Source organism: Acomys minous, assembly GCF_964271855.1.
Source record: "Acomys minous genome assembly, chromosome: 4".
NCBI lineage: Eukaryota > Metazoa > Chordata > Mammalia > Rodentia > Muridae > Acomys > Acomys minous.
In genome coordinates, this window is record NC_140486.1 from 33,396,437 (window position 1) to 33,419,645 (window position 23,209).

Genomic DNA, 23,209 nt, shown 5'->3' on the forward strand with positions numbered 1-23,209 from the left:
TACAATAACCTAAAAAGTGGTTCATAAACATCTTTCAGTATATGATCAATGTTAAGAATTCAAGGGATGGTCTCAAAATTTGACAGAAAGTAAATAATCTAATTTCTCTAACTCTCAAATAAGAAACAGTTTAGAAATTTCAAATTAATTCACTATGTTTCAAAAATAAGCCATAAAATATTTGCCCTTTCACATATTTTAGTACCTACCAAATGCAAAAGAATCTTCCAGCTACATCTTTATAGCTATGGGCAAAGAATGTCAGTGGCTTTTTATTAGCTTGCTTCTTCATTCATTCATATTTAATGTACATTAGCAATACAAAACAAATGAAATAGAAGAGACACTACAAATTAGAGTGTTTTACAAGATGATAAGAGATAGCTCTCAGCAGAAACATACTAATTCTTTTATTTTCAACAGCAGGTGGAACCCAATGAACTGTAAAACAATTGTTGTTGCTGTTTTTTGTTTTTTTTTTCACCTCAAGTTCATAGTCTTGGTAGTCCAATGAGGAGAGCCCTTAATGTATCTAATTACCTAAGGACTGATTTCTGTGTCACCATGCCACATTCCTCACTTTTTTTCAATTGAGACAGCTTCTCTACTGCACTAGGAGTAAGAAGATTGACATCTCAAGTCTAAATCTGCCACTGAACTGCTCTGTAGCATCTAGCAAGTGCCTTCCCTGTGGAGCCTCAGTTTCCTGAAGTGGATGGACAGTTAGGAGCTTCAGTGAGCCCAGAATTTCCCAAACTACGGCTTGAGCAGTTGCTCTGAGATGCTTGTTAAAAAAAGCAATCCTGCACCTTATCCCAGACACAGCAGGGGAGAATGACACAGAAAAACAAGCAATTATAACAATGCAAATATCAATAATTTTACATAGTATCTTAACTTGACTTTAAGCTTCATATGATTCTAAATCAGTTACTAAAGGTTTTAAAATATGAAAATGGAACCTACATATTCCCCCAAAACATACTATACAACAAAAGACTTACTAGAAGCTATGGCCTTTGTAAAATTTTATTTACTCATTTTTACATGTATGGGTGTTTTACATACATATATACATACGCACATATGTGTGTGTGTGTGTGTGTGTGTGTGTGTGTGTACACTATGCACTTTAGCCTACTACTCAAGAAGGTCAGAAGAAGGTACAGAATCCTCTTCAAGTAGAGTTACAAGTGGTTGTAAGCTGCCATGTGTACTGGGTACTGGGTACTGGGTCCTGGGTACTGGGAATCAAGCCTGAGTGCTCTGGAAGACCAGCCAGTGCTCTGGACCACTGAGCAACCTCTCGATGCTTGATGTTTTAAATTACTTTTTCTTATTTTCTCTCATTCTTAAGAAATAAGAATAGTTAACCTCAAACAAACAGACAATCAGATACTTGGAAATTCCTTACAAATGAAAGTACAAATAAATAAGAAATTTTCAACATCTGCATTCTTTATAACCAGTGTTTTGGGAAACAGTAGTTAACTTAAGCTCCTAAATATAAACTTAAAGAACATAGCATCTAAAAAAAGAAAGTGCTTTTACAAGTGTATTCATTTAAAAAATGTTCTTCATATAAGGGAACAAATGAAACAGTCTTACCTAACCGTAATTCTCCAAAATTGCCACATCCAATTTTTTTCCCAACTCTAAAGTTAGGTCCAACCATTAAAACTCCAGATGAAGAAGACCCAGTTCCTCGTGTGCTGTGCCCTGACCGACCACTGGGCCGTGCCATTCTATCATCTGATTTGTCCTTGTCTTTCTTTTTATTATCCATATCAAGTTTGCGGTACTCCACTTTGAATTCTTTAATCAAGACAAGCACGATGAAATGGGGTACTGTAAGAGTAGGTGCATCACTAGGTAGCAGTACCCAATGCGCAACGTTAGCATTCAAACTTCAGCAGATAGTCACGTGACACGTGTTCATCCCATTCGTACAACTGTTCTCAGTTGTCTTCTCAGTAAAGTATGTCTTCAAAATTATCTTCTCTGCAATATAAGCTGATGTTGATAGAGAGCTGTAACATTAAGAAGAGAAAATCGTCGTCAACAAAGATAACAAATACATTTAGGAAACTGAATGACAAAAGCTTGGGTTATTTGTTGAGGCCATCGACACCAAAGTACAGTAGACTCTTAAATTAACAATTATTTTTTATGTCTATGCCTGATACCAAACATTACAAAAACAAAACTTAACTTTAAAAAATTGTTTATGTGTGGTATATGTGTGTATATGTTTATATGACCATGAGCATGGTAAAAAAAAAAAAAAAAAAAAAAACAGGTGTTTTATCAGTTTTTATTGCTGTGATAAAACACCATAATCAAAATCAGCTCATAGAAGAGTCTTCTGCCATGGGATGAGGACGGCATGGCAACAGGCAGCCCAAGCAGGAGGCTGAGAGATCATTTCTCAGCCACACACAGGAAGCAGAGAAAGCAAGTTAGGAGTAGGGTAAGCCTACCCCCAGTGGCACACTTCCTCCAGCAAGGCTCCGCCTCCAGAAGATTATGTAACCTCTGCAAACAACAGCACCATTTGGGGACCAAGTGCTCAAATCTATGTGCCTATGGGGACGTTCTCATTTAAATCGCCACAGCTGTTTTCCGTAATCATCTCCACTTTTGTTTTTCAGAGGATGTCTCTTAATAAACCAAGTGCTCCCAGCCTAGCAAGCTCTAAGGACTCCCCTGCCTGTGCCCCTTCCAGTGATAGGGCTAGAGAGGCACTCATCCTGTGGAGCTCTACATGAGTGCTGGGATCCAAACTCACGTCCTCCAGCCTGAGCAGGAGGTACTCTGCCACCTGAGGTGTCTCCCTATGCCCCACAAACACCTGACAGTCAGGGATTTGGTTGTCTTAAAATAACAAAGGAGAAAAACGTGCTTCATAAAACTATACACACTGATAGGCCTAGACATTTCAATTTAAAAGTTATTGCAATTAGAAAAAGTACTCAAAGTCTGGGAAATCAATACAGACATTCTATTTTAAAGCAGAGGCACAGAACATGTTTTGAAATATTTAAATCTAAAAGTATTTTCTTCACTATTTATGAAAGTTGAGCCTAAAAATACTTTTCAAAAGTATATTCTCATTTTATCTTCATTTACTTAAATATTTATTAATCTTTATATATTAATAAGAGTCACAAAACTGATAATATAACATAGTCTTCCTATCTCTCAAGGAAAACAATTTGTAACACTCAAACTAACTAAAAAAAGTAATTTCACCAAACTAAGAAATGTTGGAGGCGATGGGTATGAAAGTTTCTTGGACACGGGGTCTTCTTATGTATCACATGCTGATGTCAACCATGCAAAATCTTCTGACTCAGACTCCCAAGGTGTAAGATTATAGCCATATACTACCATGCCTAGCCACATGTACTGACGTTTCTAATCTACAGATGAAAACTCTAAAACACTAAAAAGGCTTTGCAAAGAGTAATCACTCATTTCCATTGTCAGCTATCAAATATACGTGAATTCCATGGTTAGTTCAGCAGCCTTATTACATGAACGCCTACTTATCTAAACAGTCCATTCCTTGTAACAACAGCTTCAAGCTAGGCTGTGGTCACACATGCCTACAGGACACAAACCCTGACTGGGCAACACAAAGAAATAAAGAAGAAGGAACAGAATACTTCAAAATATGATTTTTGATATTATACATAGAACAATCCCAAGCAACAGGTCAGTAAATAACTATACATCTGTGTGAGAAAAAAAATGAACCATGCTGCCACCCATGAAAGAACATTATATAATGAATCATAAGAATAAACACAAATATTAGAACCATAAAGGAAAATAGCTTTGTAAGCTTGTGGTATAATTTTTAAAGATAAAAATTTAATAGAACTGAATAAAAACACCAAAATTTGAGGGAAATCATTTCATATATTTATGAATATGCATTAATATAGTGCAATTAAATAGTAAACTTTATTTTTATGTGAAAAATTGAAGATATCTTCCACCAAGAATGTAGGCAAATAGCCAATAAATATATAGTCTTGTTTAATATCACTTACCAAGGAAATACAAAACCATAAAAGTATCATTTCATACTCGTAAGTAAAGCAAAACTTTAAAAGACTAACAACAACTTCACAAAAAGACCTACAAAGTCAGCTGGCCTGGGCCCATGGGTGCTCACAGAGACTGAACCAACAACAAAGAACATGCATGGACTGGTCCTAGGCCCCCTACACATATGCAGCAGATGCTAAGCTTGGTCTTCATGTGGGTCCACCAGCAACTGGAGCAGGGCCCTCTCTGACTCTGATGCCTCTCTTAGGATCCTATTTCCCTAACCAGGCTGCCTTGTCTGGCCCCAGTGGGAGAGGAGGTGCCTAGTTCCTATGGGGGCCTCCCCCTTATCTTAAGAGAGAATCAGAGCACTGGAGAAGGGGTAGGGGTGTGCAAAGGGGGACTAGGAGGAGAAGCGGGGCTTCAATCAGGATGTGAGATGAATAAATTTTTTTAAAGGAACAACTCAACAAGCAAAACAATACAAAACAAAAAAGACTAGCAATGGCAATACTAACAGCAATTTAAAAAGTAGGCCTGTCATTAATTGCTGCTGTAAGCATAAAATAGGATGACAATGTACTCAGAAAGATTTGTCACCCATTTTTATTGTACCTTATTTATAATAACCAAAAACTGGACAATCGATGTGTTCTCAATAGAAGAATAAACAAATTGGTATGTTCACATAACAGGATGCTATGTGAATCGGGAGCAGGTAGAAAGACATCAGACATAACTGAGTTCTGGTCTTTGAAATCCAGAACCAGAATAATTAAGCTACAGGAGAGGAAATCAGAGCAGTGGTTTACTAGGATGCAGGGTGTCCTCTGGGAAATAGTGTGGAGGGACTGTCTGGTGGACACATATGTCCTGTACCTTTATTAACAGGAGCTATAGGCAGCTATAGATCTGTCAATGCATAAAACTATATTTCATTTTTAATTTTATTATTAAATATTAATTTAATTTAATTTAATATTAAATATTAAAGTTTAATATTTAAACTTGCACATTGTATTATATGGACATTGCACCTCAAAATATAACTTTTAAAATAATAGCTGGGCTGGTTGGATGGCTCAGAGGGTAAAGGCATAGTACTCCAGTTCCAAAATTATCCTCTGACCTCCACACACACACATGTATTCATACAAATATATGTAAATACAATTAAATTATTATAAAATATTACCCACTCACAACAAAATTTAGCACAATATCTAAAAGTATATCATATCTCCCTTATTTTTGCATAAAGCTTAGCTTTAAAATGTGTTCTTCTAAATAATTAATGAACATAGCAATATTTTTAAACATTTTTTAAATTCCTTCTCGGCTTTTTTCCATTTAGAAGAAAATTGAAGGTTTTTCAGAAATTCTTTTGCATTTTCAATGTACAGATTTTCATTTATCTTTAAGTAGTGAGATATCCAAAAGCATATTCTAAATATAAGAATCCAAATAACCCATAAATGAAGTAAAAATGTCCCACAGCTATTTATGTACTTCTCACTCCTCACAGTCTCAGTTTACTGGGTGTGCTTCTTTTTGGTAAAGCCTGTGCATGCGTATTTGCGTACAGAAATGCTTGTAGACTGCACTGTCTGTCTAAGAGGTGCATAGGAAGTCTTCCAAGAATGCAAACTGTCCCATAACAGAAACAGAAAGTAAAGAAATAGCATTAAATTTAAGAGCTTTTACCCTCTCCCTTTCTCGCCCTTCCATCCTACGTGAACCCTAGAAGAGGGGGAGCATGGCAGCGCGATGGAGGAGGAGCAGAGACAAGAGGCTGCCCTGAGTTCCTTCCCTGGTGGAGACCCAGAACCAAGGCCCTCACCCGGACCTGCCAAGTTAGGAGAGAAGCAGGAAGAAGCAGTGAAGTCGCTTTAAATAGAGCCTAAAAAAAATATACAGACTTAACTGGGCGTGGCATCGCAGGCCTTTAATCCCAGCACTCAGGAGGCTGAGGCAGGTGGATCCCTGTGAGTTCTAGGCCAGCCTGGATTACAAAGTGTCCAGGACAGCCAGACTATTATACAGAGAAACCCTGTCTCTAAAAACAAAAACAACAACAACAACAACAACGACTTTTTAGTAGCTGAAAATAAGTACATTCCCAAACTGAACTTTCTGATAGATAAAAATAAAGCAATGGAAACTGACTAGGAAACCATCCACGGCATTAAGGAGACCAAGTAAAGAACTTAAATGACAACAATAATCACTAAGAAACTAAGACATGTCCTATTTTACCTCATTCAGTTTACAACATTCACGAAACTATTACTATTCATCAACTTGTAACACAGAATTCTTACTTTTAAAACTTTTTTGAAAACTGAAACAGTTTAAAACTAAGATTCACGTGTAGGCACTGGAGAGATGGCTCAGCGAGTAAAAGCATTTGCGCACAAGCCTTATGACCTGAGTTTGGATTCCCCAGAACCTATGTAAAAGGCTGTATTACCTGCAATCCCAGCCAGGCCCTTATAGGGAAAAGGGAGGCAGAAATAGGAATCTCCAGAAGCTCCAGGGTGCCAACTTATCTGGTTTATGCTAAGGAAAAGAGAGCTTGTCTTCAATAAGGTAGAATGACAAGGGGCCAACACTAGAAGGTGAGCTCTGACCTCCACACAGGCACCAAGGCCACACACCGAGAAACATCATACATACACACTCTTAACATACACAAAATCTCCAGTAGAAGGCATAACGGCACCTGTCTGCAATTCTATCATTTGGGGGACTAAAGAGCATTGCCAAGTTCTAGGCTAGACCTAAACAGTGATAGAATTTTCTCTATGACAGCATTCATGAGGCAATATTAGTATTTGATGATATAGTTTCTTATATGTAACTCTGTGACCCCTGACCTTAACACTATGCTTGGAGCTAGGACAGTTATACATATTATACATGAATAAGTGAAGTTTTTTTTCTATAAAGTTTAGGCTTTACTTGTACACAGGCTCTTACAAGCTTTATAAAGAAAACCTAAATGGATACCCTAATCCCCTCATTCAGAAACATGAAGTGACAATCAAGAATCATTAGACATCTAAGGAAAACTATGTGAAAAATGCTCTCCCTACCAAAAACCTCCTGGTTAGTAAATTATCTAATCAACAAAAGAGATATTTAGAATCAGAAAAAACCTCCTCAGAGCTAATGGAAGTACAGTTCATACACACACACACACACACACACACACACACACACACACTAGAGTAAATAGAATTTTAAAAGACAAACTAGGGAACAATCCTATTGTGTAAGCCAAAACTACTTATTTTTTCCCCAAGGGTTTCTCTGTGTAGCCTTGGCTGTCCTAGAACTCACTCTGTAGTCCATGCTGGCCTCAAACTCATAGAGATCTGCCTTGCTCTGCCTTCCGAGTGCTGGAATTAAAGGTGTGTGCCACCATCACCTGGCTAAAACTATCATTTTTTTAAAGGAATAAAAAGCAACACCAACAACAAACTTCAATGCTTCCAGTCTATAGCTACCAATAGCTACTAATAGGAAGGGCAGAGAGAATGAAGAAAAAGAAATAAAGGAGCACTGGATGGGATGGCTCACAACCACAACCTCAGTGCTCAGGAAACGGAGACAGAGCAATCACCATGAGTTTGAGCCCTGCCTGGTTTTCAGTCTTTCTAATGCTGTGACTCTTTAATACAGTTCCTCCCATTGTGCTGACCTCCAACCATAAAATTCTTCGGTTGATACTTCATAATTGTAGTTTTGTTACTGTTATGAATCATAACATAAACATTTTTGGAGATATACAGTTGCCAAAGGGATCCTGACCCAAAGGTTGAGAAGCACTGTTCTAGGCAGCCTAGGTTACAGACTGTAACTTGTCTAAAGAACAGAGGGATGGAGGGAGGCAGGTAGGGAGTGAGGGAAAGGAGGAAGGAAGGGAGGGAGGGAAGGAAAAGAGGGAAAGAAAGGAGAAATGGAGGGAGGGAAAGAGAAGAGGAAAGGAAAGGAAAGCAAAGGGAATCATCCAAAAAATGCTAAACAGGGGAAAGGTAAACCTAGCAAACTGCATAGATACAAAGTTAGTCTTAAAGAGTACAAGCCAAGGTCAATGATGTTCAACCCTCAGAATTAATTTTACAAAAATAATGTAACGAAATAAAATAATGTATGACCCCTAACCCTTTTAAAGTTATGCCACAATTAGCAGAAGTTTGGTCTGCTGGGGGACAAGAATTTCTGTTTCTTGCATAGTATAAAGTGAAAAGGTAAAGTAAAAGTTTACAAGGAAAGTACTATTCAAAACATCAGAGGAAAGGACTATATGAGGATAAAGTAAAGACTAAAGAGTAATAGGAAGCCAGCATAGATGTGCTAAAAACTCATTACTCTTAGTGGATACTTTAAAAGATAACACAAAATCTGACAGTGGAAAGAGCTGGGAACTCTTCATCTGAAATCTATGACCCCTCCAGCATTTTTTCTGACAAGAATCCACCATTTTTAAATAATGACCTAATATTTAAAAAGAAAAAAGCAACTAAAAAGGTATATTCTCATTTCCTCACTGAACTGTTATATAAACATCTTCTTGGAAACAATGGTGCATGTAGTTCTTTCATAAAGTAATTGCATAGTGCATGCAAAGGCCCTGGGTCCCAACCTCCCAACTGAAAAATAAATAAATAAATCTCAGAAACAATCTATTCTGAACACTAAGTAACATCTGTGGTTTTAACTATTTTTTTTAAGTATCTAAAACAGTTTCAATAGACACACTATAAAAGGCCTAAAAATATTTAAGGCAATAAGAAAGGAATGTTACATACTATTAGATACTGTTCAGTTTAGCACCCACACAAAATAAATTCATCTCTGCATTTTCTAGTCGTCAAACAAAAAGCACAAATCTCAGTAGATGTGACTCAGTGTGTCCAATTAAATTCCAGTTGCTTAAAAAAAAAACCAGCTAAGAAAAGAAGTGTAGTACTGTAGCACTGCACTGTGCCTACAGACACAGTCAGAGAGAGACTGCTCACAGAGACAGTCACGGCAAAGAATACAAGAAGGATAACTAACAGGTAGATCGTAAGATAAGGCCTGGCAACTACTACTAGGTGTGTCACAGAAATACACCCTGTTCGCAATGTTTCATAACACAAAGTATTTGTAATGCTTGAGGATATTGTAATTTTTACAACAGATGTTTTCCCTTTAACTGAAATCTTAATCCTTCTACTACCTAAAAATAATAAACATAGTTATCTATGTGTGTATAAATGGTAAACACACACACACACGTGTGTGTGTTAAAAGACAAGGAATAGGCCAAAAGAATGTTTTGGCAAATTGTCTTTACAAAGGTAAAAATATGAATAAAAAATTACCTTATTTTCATAAACAGCTTCAACTCTGATATAGTGACATCCACTAATAAAAGAGCTTCTAGATTTGGAGAACTCTGGCATAACCTGACTGTGAGTACACATACAGCAACGGGTATACTCTAATTTTATGATCACTGATAAGTCTTCAAAACAGAATCAGATTTTATAATCTGCATGGTTTAATTATTTAAGACCTTACACAGAGGACTGACCTCTTTAAAGACACAACTGTATAAAACAGAAAAACAGTCTGAAAGTGCATCTGTGCAGTTATGTTCTGCTTCTTATGTCAACCAAATCAACACTTGAATAAGAAATTTTAGATTTTAAAAATAATACACTAACTTTAAAAATATTGTTGTCATAAAAGAAAAAGAATTATTTCATGCATCTATAATAAATAATTCTTAATAAGTTCATAATTATAATACATAAGGTGAATATTAAATTTTATATTTAAATCTTATTTATGAGTGTTATTTCCCAACAGGTTTGTTACATGAAATAAAAATATACATATTTATACAAGCAGCAATAAATGGACTCAGTAGGGGTGTGTGTGTGTGTGTGTGTGTGTGTGTGTGTGTGTGTCTGCGCGCGCGCGCACATGTGTATGTGTGCACGTGTATGTACGTGTGTGAATGTTCATAAATATAACAATAATAAAGAGGCCTTGAATTTGAAATGGAGTATGGGAAACATAGGAGGTAATGGAGGGGAAGAGAAGGTCGGAAATGATATAAAGTATTAATGTATAAAATTCTCAAAAAATAGAAAATTAAAACTACATATTATTATAAAAAAAGGCTCATTTGGGATATTAAATGCTTTATTAAGTCTCTTTTTTAAAATGTACTAATTATGTGTCTTGAAGCCTCTCTAAAATTTAAATGAGTGAAGACATTTGCGATGTGATGGCTAGCCACTACATCACATGCTTCTGTTAGCAGCAAGTGTCCCAGTTACTGGTTTATGGCATTACTCCAACTGCAGTTGTCTAAGAAACGAATAAACACTTATTTTTAAAGCTAAATCATTAACCATAATGTCAAAATATGGACATAAATTTCTTCGCTTACATACTACAAAAAATTCTGCCTCAAAAGATTTATAACTTCCACAACGTTGGAGAGAAAGCTGGGCTTTGTGTCCGCACCTGCATATTCCTACAACTTCTCAGAGTCCTGTGGACAATGACTGAGGAGGCAAACCATGCAGGAAACAGTCCTATGTCAGTCACTGTCAGACAGTGCAGTGTGTTTAAGAGTCTTCTCAGTTGTAGAAAGTGAGGTAAAGTGTCATCTTTTCTGCTAATAAAGTAAAAAAAAAAAAAAAAGATTTATAACTTATCATTTAAAATTACTTAACATTTCTGAAATTTTATTTCAATGATGTCCCTGTACATTCCTAGGAAGAAAACCCAGGGCTGTCTAGCCTTCAAATCTTACCACCTAAAAGAATATCAAAAAGGAGGAGGAAGAGGAAGAAGAGAAAGAAAGGAGAAAGGACAAGAAATGTAAAAGAAAAAGAGAACTAGATTTTACATCCTCTGAACTGGATCAGACCTACTAGTCGCTCATGAAACTAATTTAATGGGTCATGTTAACTAGCAGCTATTTAAGGTACATGATCTAAGAGGAAAAAAATGGAGTGCACATATGTAATAAGGAAAAACCATATTGCTCTTTGTTATTGTCTGTCTGGTTTTTTTTTTTGCTTTTTTTATTTTGATACATGGTCTGTCTTACATCGACCTGATTATCCTAGAACTATATAGACCAGGCTGGCCTTGAACTCACAGAGACTCACTACTCTCTGCCTCTCAATTGCTGGAATTAAAGGAATGCACCATCATGTCCAATCAAAAACTCGTTTTAATGAGGCCTTCAGTTCTATAAGTGAAGGGTATGTGTGTGTGTGCATGTGTATGTGCTTGTGTGTGTGTGTGTGTGTGTGTGTGTGTGTGTGTGTGTGTGATTGATTCTAAGTAAAATACATAGGTTGTAGTCAAAAGTATTTCTAGAGTTAAAGCTACTATACAGTAACATAGTACTTTATAATCATAGTACTTTAGAATCAAATACAACTAAGGCAATTTTTAAATGTGAAACTTTATTAAATTCTAAACTTTCTCAGTTGAAAAAATTTTCTAAGTCTAATTGAATGAATTTTCTAGTCAACCAGGTCTAACTATTCTCACATAAGTAGATACTATGATATATACAGTTCAATCATGTCCCCAAGGGATCACATGTTGAAAACTGGGTCCCTAGTGTGATATTAAAAGATGATCTGGGGGCTGGAGAGGTGGCTCAGAGGATAAGAGAACTGACCACTCTTCCAAAGGTCATGAGTTCAATTCCCAGCAACCACATGGTGGCTCACAACCATCTATAATGAGACCTGGTGCCCTCTTCTGGCCTGCAGGTCTATATGCAGAAAGAAAGAACACAGTACACATAATTAATAAATATTTTTTTAAAGATGATCTGATTTTTAAGAGTCCTAGAAAAAAATCATAGGTCACTGGGACAAATTCTTGTTATAAAAGAGCCTCCCCTGCCCCCTGGCTTCCTTTCTCACCTTGTGATTTCTCCATCTACAACCACAAGGCCACTCAAAATGAATTCCTCACCAGAACCAAGCCAATGTCACCACCATGCCTTGAATGTCCAGAATTAAGACTAAATCAACTTCTTTTATTGGGGTGGAGGTAAACTATATATGTGAGCATGTAGTGTCTGTGTGGGCACATTTATGCATGTGTGTATGCACATACGTGCACAGGTTTGGGAGGCAGAGGTTGTGGCGATCTTCCTCAATCGTTTTCCACCTTATCTTTTTGAGATGGATTGAAACTAGTGCTTCACTCACAGCTTGCGTGGGTACACACCTGTAATTCAAGCACTCGGGAGGCAGAGTTCCAGGACAGCCTGGTCTACAAAGTGTAGCCAAGGCTACACAGTGAAATTCTATCTTGAAAAACCAAAGAAGAGAGAGGGGAGTTAGGGGGCGGGAGGAGAGAAACAAACTAATGTTCACTGATTGACTAGACCAGCAAGTTCCAGAAACCCAGCTGCCTGCATTAAGGTTATGGACATATGCTACAACCTCACCTGGCTCTTTTCCAAGAATTTGGGGGCTATGAACTCAGGTTCTTATGGCTGCACAGCTAGCACTCCATCATTTCATCAGCGCAACTTTTCTTTATAAAGGCACCCTACTTCAAGAATACTAAAAGGAACAGACCAATACACTAGGATGCACATGTGCATAGGTCCACACAGTATACTCTTTGTCTTCTTTTCAATTTCACAAGTGAATTTATTTTCATATTTACTTATGTGCCACATATGTGCAGATGCCTGCAGAGGGCAGAAGAAGGTGACAGCTTTTCTGAAGGTGACGTTACAGGCAGTTTGTAAGTCACCTGACATGGGAGCTGGGAATCAAATGTGGGTCTCTGAAAAGGCAACAAGTGCTCTTAACTCCTTAATCACCGAGCCACCTCTTCAGCCCTCCCCATGAGTGACTATGAACACTCAGTATTAATACATCTTTACTGAAGCCCACATGTCTGAACAGAAGTATGAAATACAGAGTCTCCAAGCATTTACTATTTGTGAATACAGAGAACTGCAGCTCAAAATCATACCTGACTCATTAAGAATTGTCTTTCCAGGTAAGATGGAGCTAGAAGCTGTAAGAGCCACTGGCTGATTACAGTTTAGAAATGAAACAGGAACCTCTTCTATAGTGGAGCACTCTGAATTACAACAACAACTAGTCTGGCAAGACATGTCCAGGGGTGCAATAGCAGCAGCACTGTTACAAAGTTCTAATTGGCTTTAAGGCCTGCTCCACAAGAGAAAACTCATGCCAAGTACCATAAATCTGGCTATGAACCCATGGCTCCAGAGCTCATAGGCCCAGTGGCGCATTTATTACTATTATCCTGCTAAACAGACACAGTATCAAACTGTCCTCTGAATTCGTCTTTCTGCCTCATCAGAGATGTCTCTTCCTGCAGTAGACAGTGGTAAACACAAAGCTCACAAATGAGCAAAGTATAGAGAATACGCGTCAGCAGAGAAATGTACATCACACTGCTACTCAAGCCCCAAAGGCTCTGGGAAGATCAAGGAAGAAAGCCTGGGTGGGAAGATTGTAGAAGCACAGGTTGGGGAGGGCAGGAGTGAAACTGTCTTTGGGAACATGATGAGGGATGAGGGCAGCACAAGTTGGACTTGGTAAGCTACTGGGAAAAAAAAAAAGACATAAAATTGGAAAGGGATGAGGTGAATATTTGGGAAACAAGCAGAGGGTTGGGGTGAATATGACCCAAACTAGCATGACCTACAACTTTTCAAGTAGATCTTTTATAGTCATTAAAAATTATTTTTTTCTGTTCATCAGGAAAGTCAAAAACATCTGATTCACAATCGTTATGTTTTTTCAGGTCAGTGCAAATACACAATAATCAAACACTAAACCACTGCTCCTAAGAAAAATACATTTAAGGTTTTGTCCAGACTCTTTCTTTGATAACAAAGTTTAATCAACAACCAATATACAACCTTATTTTATGTATTTTTATATTTTAAAACACTGTACCTGCACCAGAACAAGCCTTACATAAAATGCATTTCCTCACAACACACCCTCAGGAACATCATGCAGCATTGAGCACTAGGTCTGGGGTCATTTTACTCAAAGCCACAAAGGCAAAAGAAAGGAAAGGTCTCACGGTGAAAAGCAAAACCAGGAGACCGAGTCACCTCACTTAACCTCAGCTGGGAGAACACACTAACTAAATCAAACTTTTTTTCTACCTTCTGTATGCTCCTGTGTTTGTGATTCAGTCGAACAACATGAGGAGTATTAATTTTGAGGTTACAAATAAATGTTAGTAAGTAGGAAAATTTGCAAATATTTAAGCCACAAATAGTAAAAATCTCCTCTAACTGACAAAAACTTTCTCATTGAAAGTACTCCTCCTCATGCTGGGGAGACTATGCAGTCACACCTCCAGCACACACATAAAAAGCTAAAAGCACTGCAGCATGCATCTGTAATCCTAGGCTGAGGTAGGAGAATCTTAAATTGGAGACCAACATGGGCAACACAGTGAGAGAAACCTTGGCGAAAGAGAGAGAGAGAGAGACAGAGGCAGACAGACAGAGAGACAGAGAGACAGAGTATTCCAGAGCTGGAGAGACAGCTCAGGTGCTAAAGTGCTTGCTATGGTAAATTTAAGCCGCATTACCCTCTTGGAACTATAGCCAGGCACTACAGTCTGTGGCTGTGATCCCAGCACTGGGGAGGAAGGCAGGCAGATCTCTAGGACTTGTTGGCCATCCATTCCAGCTAGCCAAATCCTAAAGCCCCAGAATAAGTGAGAGACTCTCTCAAAAAACAAGAGGGAGACCAATTAAGGAAGACAGCAGATGTCAATCTCTGGTGTATGTACATGTGTACACACGCACTCACACTTACTTTCATCTATAAATGAATAAGGAATGAGAATTAAATATCAGCAAGACGTAACTCTTGGTGATTATAATGAAACCAAACAAGAATGAGGAATGACTGCCAGTATCACAAGAAGAATGTTGAAATCCTTCCAATGGAAGCAAAAGATCTGAAACTGAATCCAATCAAACCTCTGCATTTCATTGTCACTGTTAGGAAGCATAGAGAACACTGCTTTACTCTTTCATTTGGTATTGAGATACTCCAATTTGTTAACCGGATGTCCTCAAAGGCACAAGTCATGCTACTCAGCTCTTCTTCCCAATAACAAAATACATTACAAACTACTTAAAAGAATAATCAATGATCAATGAAACTCTTAGAAATTTGGTAGTATTAATTGATATAGCCGTTTCTTTTCTGAATAAAGGGAATATGATGATCTTAAAGCTGTATGGAAATTTACAGTTCCAAGACAAGACATACCAAAAGAAATGAAATAATATCTCATGAACCCAAGGTGACTTATACTCTAATTTTGACTCTCCAAAATGTTATGATTCAAAAGGGAGCTGGACCTTCAGCTGGGCCTAGAACTATTAGTCTAAACCTATAAATCCCTACAACGTGAACAGATGAATAGAGAGTTACAAGTTCAAGGAAACCTGGTTAATTTAATGAGCCCCACTACAAAATACAAGTAAAAAGAAGACAGGGGCCATGGCTCAGTGTTAGAACACTTGCTTACATGTAGCTGGCTGGGTGGGTTGTTTCATTATTTTATTGGGAAGATTTGTATTTTTAAAATTATATGTGTGTGCATGAATGCACAAATGCCTACACACACATAGGTGGGGAGGTCCTATCACTCTCTGTATTATTCCTTTAAGACAAGGTTTCTCTGAGCCTAAACTATCCTGACTACACCTCCCACAACACTAACTACAGTCACAGGTACATGAAGTTACACCAGCTTTTTACGTGGGTATTAGGAATTCATATTCAGGTCTTCATCCTTGTGCATGAAGAGTGCAAACACTCTTACTTACTGAGCCATCTTTCCAGCCCTTCAGATTTTACTTTTAAATTTTTATTTCTAGAGTAAGCTTATTAAAATTATTTTTTAAAAAGTAACATTCAAGAGTTTTTGTTGTTTAAATAAGGTAGTGTGAAAACAACACACACAGTTTTTGACATGATAGGTTTACCTGCAGTAATATACAGTAATAATATATAATTATTAACATATAGTAAGTACAACCAGGCATGGTGGTGCACGCCTTTAATCCCAGCACTCGGGAGGTAGAGGCAGGTGGATCACTGTGAGTTCAAGGACAGCCTAATCTACAAAGCAAGTCCAGGACAGCCAAGGCAGCTATCACAGAGAGACTATGTCTTAAAAAAAAAAAAAAAAAAGTATGTATGTATGTGTGTGAGTTTGTGAGTGTGTGTATATGTGTATGTGTGTGTGTGTGTGTGCAAGTACAGTGCTTTCTGCACTCATGCCAAGTGCACAGAACTCCACTATAAGTTCTAGGTCTTGCCATTTAAGTGGAGAAGTTGGCTATCTATGAGGTTCAACATGCTCACTCTAGGATGTGCACCTTCAAGTGCCTGGTATCTTGGTACATTCAAAAACACAGCTAAGAAAACAGGTGTCAGCCGTGCTGGCTGATCCATCCCCTTCGAGATGAGAAAGAAAACACAAAGAACAAAACCCAGAACACCACACCTCACAAATCAGGCAGTGTGTCCTTCCCTGACGATACCGTCCCTTCCCTTCCCAGCACGTTCCTACTGAATTATTAAATGCAGATTTGTTTCTGTACCTTTATAACAGGAGAAAAATCTGATACAGAATGCCACAATTTTAAGTTTCTTAAGGAACATTATTTTGAGGAAGGAATGAGGAGAGTACAAAGAACAGGAGAGAAAGAAAAAAGCAAGTCAAGAGAAAAGATAAGGATTAGGAAGTAAAGGGAATGGAGCCAAAGTAGGTATAAAGAAATTTACAGTAAAGTCTTAAAAACAAATAAAGGAAGTTCAGGGAAACGAAAACAGAGACATTATAGCCGCACCCCTGACTTTGTCATTAAGTGGGGCAGGGGCAGAGACAAAATGCATAAAAAGAGGGCTACCTGCGGGTGCTTTGACCTCAAGTTAGCACGCACACTATTTCCCTTGGTATAACCCTGGCTATTGAAAAGAGCACCTGAATACTCAGCTAAGCCCAGACTCCTTGAATGGTTCCATCCTAACTACACTACGCTTGTTGGGTCTCAGTCAGGCCCAAGATCCAGGGTTAGCTGCTACTCAGTAAAAAGACTAAAGAAAGGAGGAAAAAGTAGACATGCAGTGAAGGGTGGGACTTTCAGTAACTGTTAGAGAAACTAATGCAGAGTAAAATGAAGTCCTCTTGATGTGCATAAACTTATAAGAAAGTTAACTACCATCTACTGAAACTATGCAGAAAAGTAAGATACAAATGTTCCTATTAGGTAATTTCAGTTAAGGAGCAGATGCAAACCCATCCAAGTCCACACAGCACAGGACAAATCCAATTCCTTCACAAAGTTCCTGCAGTCACCCTTTTAAGTTTTCAGAAAGTCTCAAGATTTTTGACAGGTGGTATAGAGTCTGCAGACATCTGAGTAAGGACTGGGATGATGCAGGGAAGTCTGAGACAGCACACTTGAGAGAAAGAGGGAGGGAGGGAGGAAAGAGAGATCAAGCATTTGGCCTAATGAAACCTATAAATACATAAAATAATGGTAACAGTTTAGGGATCAGATATATACCTCAGTTGGTAGACTGCTTGCCTAGCATGCACAAGACCCTGTCTTAACACCCCAACACTAAAAAAAAAAGAAAGAAAGAAAGAAAAAAGGAAACCTAAAGGGCTAGCAAAATGGCTCAGCACATAACGGACACTGCCGTGTAGGAATGGCAATCTGAACTGAGTCTCCAGAATCTACACAAAAGCTGGAAGGAGACATAACTCTACACACATGCCTCAGCACATGCACACCACACACACACACACACACACACACACACGTACACCACACAAACCTGCACATACACCACATATAAACACAGTTAACAATTTTAATATTATTACATCTCAGAACAGATTTTGTATTTTTAAAACCAGGCTATCCATGCCAAAAATAAAAAATTGGTATTTCAGAACATTTTCCATGGTAAAATTATTAATAACAAACTGCAGTCCTAAGACACAGTGCTCATTACTCTTTACTGCCTGTTGATTTTTACTGTGGTACTGTGGTATTTTCCTAAACTAAAAATAATCCCTGAAAGTCATCCATACCATTCACAAACAACATGTTCCTCAAATCCTATGTTCGCAATGTTAAAGCTCTCTACTACAAATTCTCAAATACCAGGGTAGTTTTTAGAAATCTTTATCTTACGGTTTATAGAATAATGCCAAATCCAAACTTAAACCATGCAGTGCATGCATGTGTATGTGTGGTGTGTGTGTGTGTGTGTGTGTGTGTGTGTGTGTGTGTGTTTGTGTGTGTGTGTGTGTGCTAGAACTGAATTGAACCCAAAATGGCTTGCTCCTATTCTGTGGGACCGAAAGTGCTGTAATCACTGAGGCTACCCTGAGCCAAGAATTAGCATCAAATGAGACACAGTAAAGAACCTCAAGTAGTCATCAACTACAAAAAAAATCCTATAGTGTGTTACTCTGTATACATTTCTTAACTATATTCAATACATACTATAAATATACAATTACTGAAGATAAAAAATATTTCTAAGGAAAAAAAGCAGAGGTGCCTGTCACCATGATACATAAGAGAATGAAGAAGTGCAGTCTACTACATGATCACTTACGTCTCCTGTCCTGTCATTTTGAAACTTAGGAGCTAAAAAAGAAATTCAAAGGTCTGAGGTCAGTCTGGATTACATGCCAAAACCCATCTCAAAAAAAAAAAAAAAAAGCAACATGATCAATATAACATAAAATGAGTGACTTAGATGAAATTGTTTTTGTTACTCCCTAGTTGATCCTGTAATATCTTTTTGATAAATTTGCCATTAACAATCTGTTCTAGCCTTGATACTATGCCAAAGCTTACTTATGCATAATGAATAGGCCCTCACCAAGGAAGCTGGGTCAGATCTTATGAGGTGACTTTTTAAAACCTAGTACTCTGAATAATAGCTGGGTGTGTGTGTGTGTGTTTATTTATTTGGTCTCATTTTGTAGACCAGGTCGGCCACAAACTCATGGCAGTCCACCTGTATCAGCCTCCTGAGTATTAAGACTATAGGTGCTGATCCACCATGCCTTCCCCATGCATTTCTTTTATCATTTTCACACCTCACCCCCAGTAAAATGATGACAGTGTGAAGTCATCAATTTTTAATGGTAAAAGGTGTGTATAAAGGAGGAAATCAGATTGTCAACATTGCAGCCAATTGGAATAGCCCACAGAAATCTAAAACATATCAGCCCAATAACCACATTCAAATATAAATTAGTCAGGTAACATCCTACGAAAATGTTAACAGGAATACGGGCCAAGAGCCACTAGAAGGAAATGTTCTCCAACACCAAAGTGTTAGAACTCTCAATCAAGTCTACGAGAACAATGTGATTGATAGATAGATAGATAGATAGATTCTTCTATCTTCTACTATGGGGGGAATATATGGAGTAATATTTTACTCAAAGTATGTTTAAAAGCATGTAGAATAAAGTTCACTTTCATGTATTTTCTTTCTCTCATTCCAAATACTCATAAATCATTTTCCAGTCTTCAAAAATTTACCTTTTATAAATAGAGAATTAAGGTAATTAGCAAAGCATACAATAGGTATCCCATGTGATCAACTAGCTTTCAATGGATCAGAAACAAAGAATGACTTTTTAAACTGGCAACATGTAGTACCTTAGCAATAAGCATTTACAGAATCTCATTACATACAGGTGTTTTAGCCCCACTGTACCATGACATTCACATGCTAGAAAAGAACTCAGAAAACAATCCATTTGCATGAGTTAAAACTGGTATCACAGAAGTCCATGTCTTGAAGATTTAGGAAGTATCTTAGGAATATTGCTTTCAGATCTCAGGAATGAATATAAAATATAAAATGCTTTATAAAACTCTGTACCAACAAATGCCACCTACCCAACAACTAGTATCTAGTAGTTACACTTGAAAATTAGTGCTAGGTAATCCCTGGTTACAATTTCATTGTAAGGACTCATGAGTCATATGTTTGCACAGCATAAGGCATACATAAGACTAGAGGGACAGGATGAATGTTCTCTCTTCTCCATTACATTATCAAACATATCAAAGTACAGTATTCAATGTTAGAATTAGTATTTTACAGAAATAAAAAATAAACATAACAGACTGGATGTACAGGAAAAACACATTTTTCACTTCCCTTTTCACAAAGAAAATTCTGAACCTAATCTTAACTCTAAATATATCACATTCTAAAAAAATACACAATACAATCATTTCAGAATATTGAGAAACCATTACTTCTATAAAATAAGTTTATTCCAACATGTATCACATGGCCAATTTTTTAAAATATTTTATTAATTTATTCATATTACATCTCAATTGTTAGCCCATCCCTTGTATCCTCCCATTCCTTCCTCCCTCCCACTTTCCCCTACTCCCCGGTGGCAGTGAAGGGAACATGACAGAGACAGGCAGAGCCCAGAGCTCCTAGCCAGGCAGTCTAGCTCCAGGTCTACTGAGAGACAATCACCTCAAAAAATATGGTGAAGAGAGAGGAAGGAGAACCTGGCCTCTGCAAGTGCACTCACGGGCAAATGTACTCACACACACACCTACACATATGAACACACGCATACACACATACTCTCACAACAATCAACTCAAAACTTTAAGATAATCTCAATGTATTCAATTTTTTTAAAAAAAAATTAAATGTGCAGATACATTTAAAAAGCATTTATTCCAAGGTATTACACAATGGAAATAAATTAAATGTGAAAAAACCTAAACATCCCTCAGTAGACATCTATTCTCTTTACTCAAAACAAAAACAAAAATAAAAAAGGTACTTTTTCTAATGAAGTATTACACAGACATAATTGAAAATTCAAATACAGAAAAATACCAAAAGTTGAAAAGTAAATAATTCTAAATTATGTCACTTATAAATAACTGCCATTAACATATTCTTTTGGAAGATAAATAGCAAGTATATTTACGTACATCTGTACATAGCTATGCCTTTCCTTTACATATAATGAGGGTAGGAAATGTCTACTATAACCTTCTTCGGAATGAAAATGCATAAGTGGCTGTACACTCATTCTGCTTTGCATGCGCACTGAAGCCAGTCAAACCTGAGATTATTCAGTGAGTGTATGACACACAGGTGTGCACTTCAGTGTTTTGTTACTGCTGCTATTTGAAGGAAAATTAAAAATCTGTTACCTTAAAAAAACCTCTGGCTGAATGCCTGCGAAGACTAAGAACACAGTACCTGTCCTAGAAATGCTTGGCTAACTCCCTTACAGTCGAGTCACAGCCCAAAGCTGCAATGCGAACGAGAATACTTTTATGGCCTCCCACCAGTTGGTCAGAGGTGTATGATGCTAGTAATTTGGCTGTGAGAGTTCTACTAATCAAGTACATGACATCAATATTTCCCTCAACCTTCCCATGGCTCATTCCATTTTAAAATTATGTGATTCTCCCAAGCCTTCCCACCACACCACAACTTACTCCTGTTCTCAAATTTGGTTTAAAAAAAAAAAAAAAAACTTTTCCTCCTGTCATTGAGACTCCACAATCCAAGTTTGTCTGGCAATTTTTATTTCCTCAGTTTACTCTCCATTTGTGTGAGAAACAAAATAATCCACTGAGGTCAAAGGTGTAGGCAGCATTTTGAACAAAGACCAGAGGGCAAATTTTTGGTAAGTAAACATATTCATGCAATATTTTTATTTGAAATTAGAATATCATCAAGAATGCCATGTAAAAACAGAATCTTACTACTTAGATAACCTATTTTAGTGACTCAAAGTTAGTCAATTTAAAAACTAGCAATATTTTTAGTGTTGAAAATATTCAGACATGAGCATACTTAAGACATCACCATGGAAGCTTTCTAACCTTTCATCCACTGCATCTGTATAACACTGTGGAGTTCAAGGTTCATTTACATGCATTATTTATTTCATTCTCAAAACAAGTAGATATAATGGTCACTATTGATTACATCTCAAATACTCACTTCACCCATTCTTCCTTCACTATTTTCAAAATCCTCTCTCCACTATGTAAACGCAGGACAGGGATATTATACCCTCACTAGTAGACACCAAAGTACTTCACTTGTCCTAACTAGATAAAACAGGTTCATCACCTAACTCTGATCAAGAAAATATGAAGGGAAAAGTAAGCTGTTAGGCCAATGCTAAGATCTCTTTAATTTGGGAGTGGGGGACAAAATGGGGCCGGGGGCAGACAGGTAAGCCCCGCTCCTTCTTCTCCCAATACATGCTGACAACGTGATCTGATAACAGCCTAAGGATGAACTGAGATGCGAGTACAGACAGCACAGCCACAAAGCCACAGAAAAGCAAACCACTAAAGACTCAGCCTTGAGCCTTCCCAGTGCAATGCTGCACTTCAGGACACACTGCATTTCAGCCTTCTAAGTAGTGGAACCCACATGCATAACATATCCCTGTATCTTTCCCAACGTGGACCTTGTTAGGTTTTCAGCTGCAAAGTCTCCTTTACAGCTTGAGCTAAATTAGGCAGGTCAGCATAGCAATCTTAAGCTATCAGACCAGCATGCTTTGCACCATGTTCAAGTGTTCCTGATACACATCAAGGGAGTGGTATTTTTACTTTCTAAGAACAACCTCACCTACCAATTCACCCCAGCAGTCCCTACTTAACTTGAGGAGCTACAGAAATGATAAGGTTCTACTCCAGTGTTGATGCTGTATAAAATAGCACAGGAAATCTGGTCAAGGGCTGTAATGCAAGCTATATGAGACTAACATTAATAATTTGGCTGGATATTTAAACAATTTACTCTGAGAAATGACCTTGTGGGAGGGTCAGGAATATCAGAATTTCCTTCTTGTCTCAAAAGAAGATGCAGCCTGGTAGAGTGGCCCAAACCTATAATCCTAGCACTTGGAAAGCTGACAGGAAAGTTTAAAGTTCAAGATCTGCCTGAGCTACACAGTCAACTCCCAGCTAGCCTGCACTACAGAGTGAATCAACTCAAAAAACCAAAGCAGTAAGTCATTAAGAGAT

General features: G+C 37.6%; 1 protein-coding gene across 2 annotated transcripts in view; it reads right to left on the reverse strand.

Moving 5' to 3' along the window:
• CSNK1G3 (casein kinase 1 gamma 3) overlaps positions 1 to 23,209 on the reverse strand; it is a 169,605-nt gene that overhangs the window by 141,056 nt on the left and 5,340 nt on the right. For both annotated transcript variants that reach the window (XM_084780854.1, XM_084780853.1), the window contains exon 2: positions 1,609 to 2,030. In XM_084780854.1, coding sequence (XP_084636980.1) covers positions 1,609 to 1,786 — 178 coding nt within the window. In that variant the 5' untranslated portion in view covers positions 1,787 to 2,030. The remainder of the gene's footprint in view (positions 1 to 1,608; positions 2,031 to 23,209) is intronic.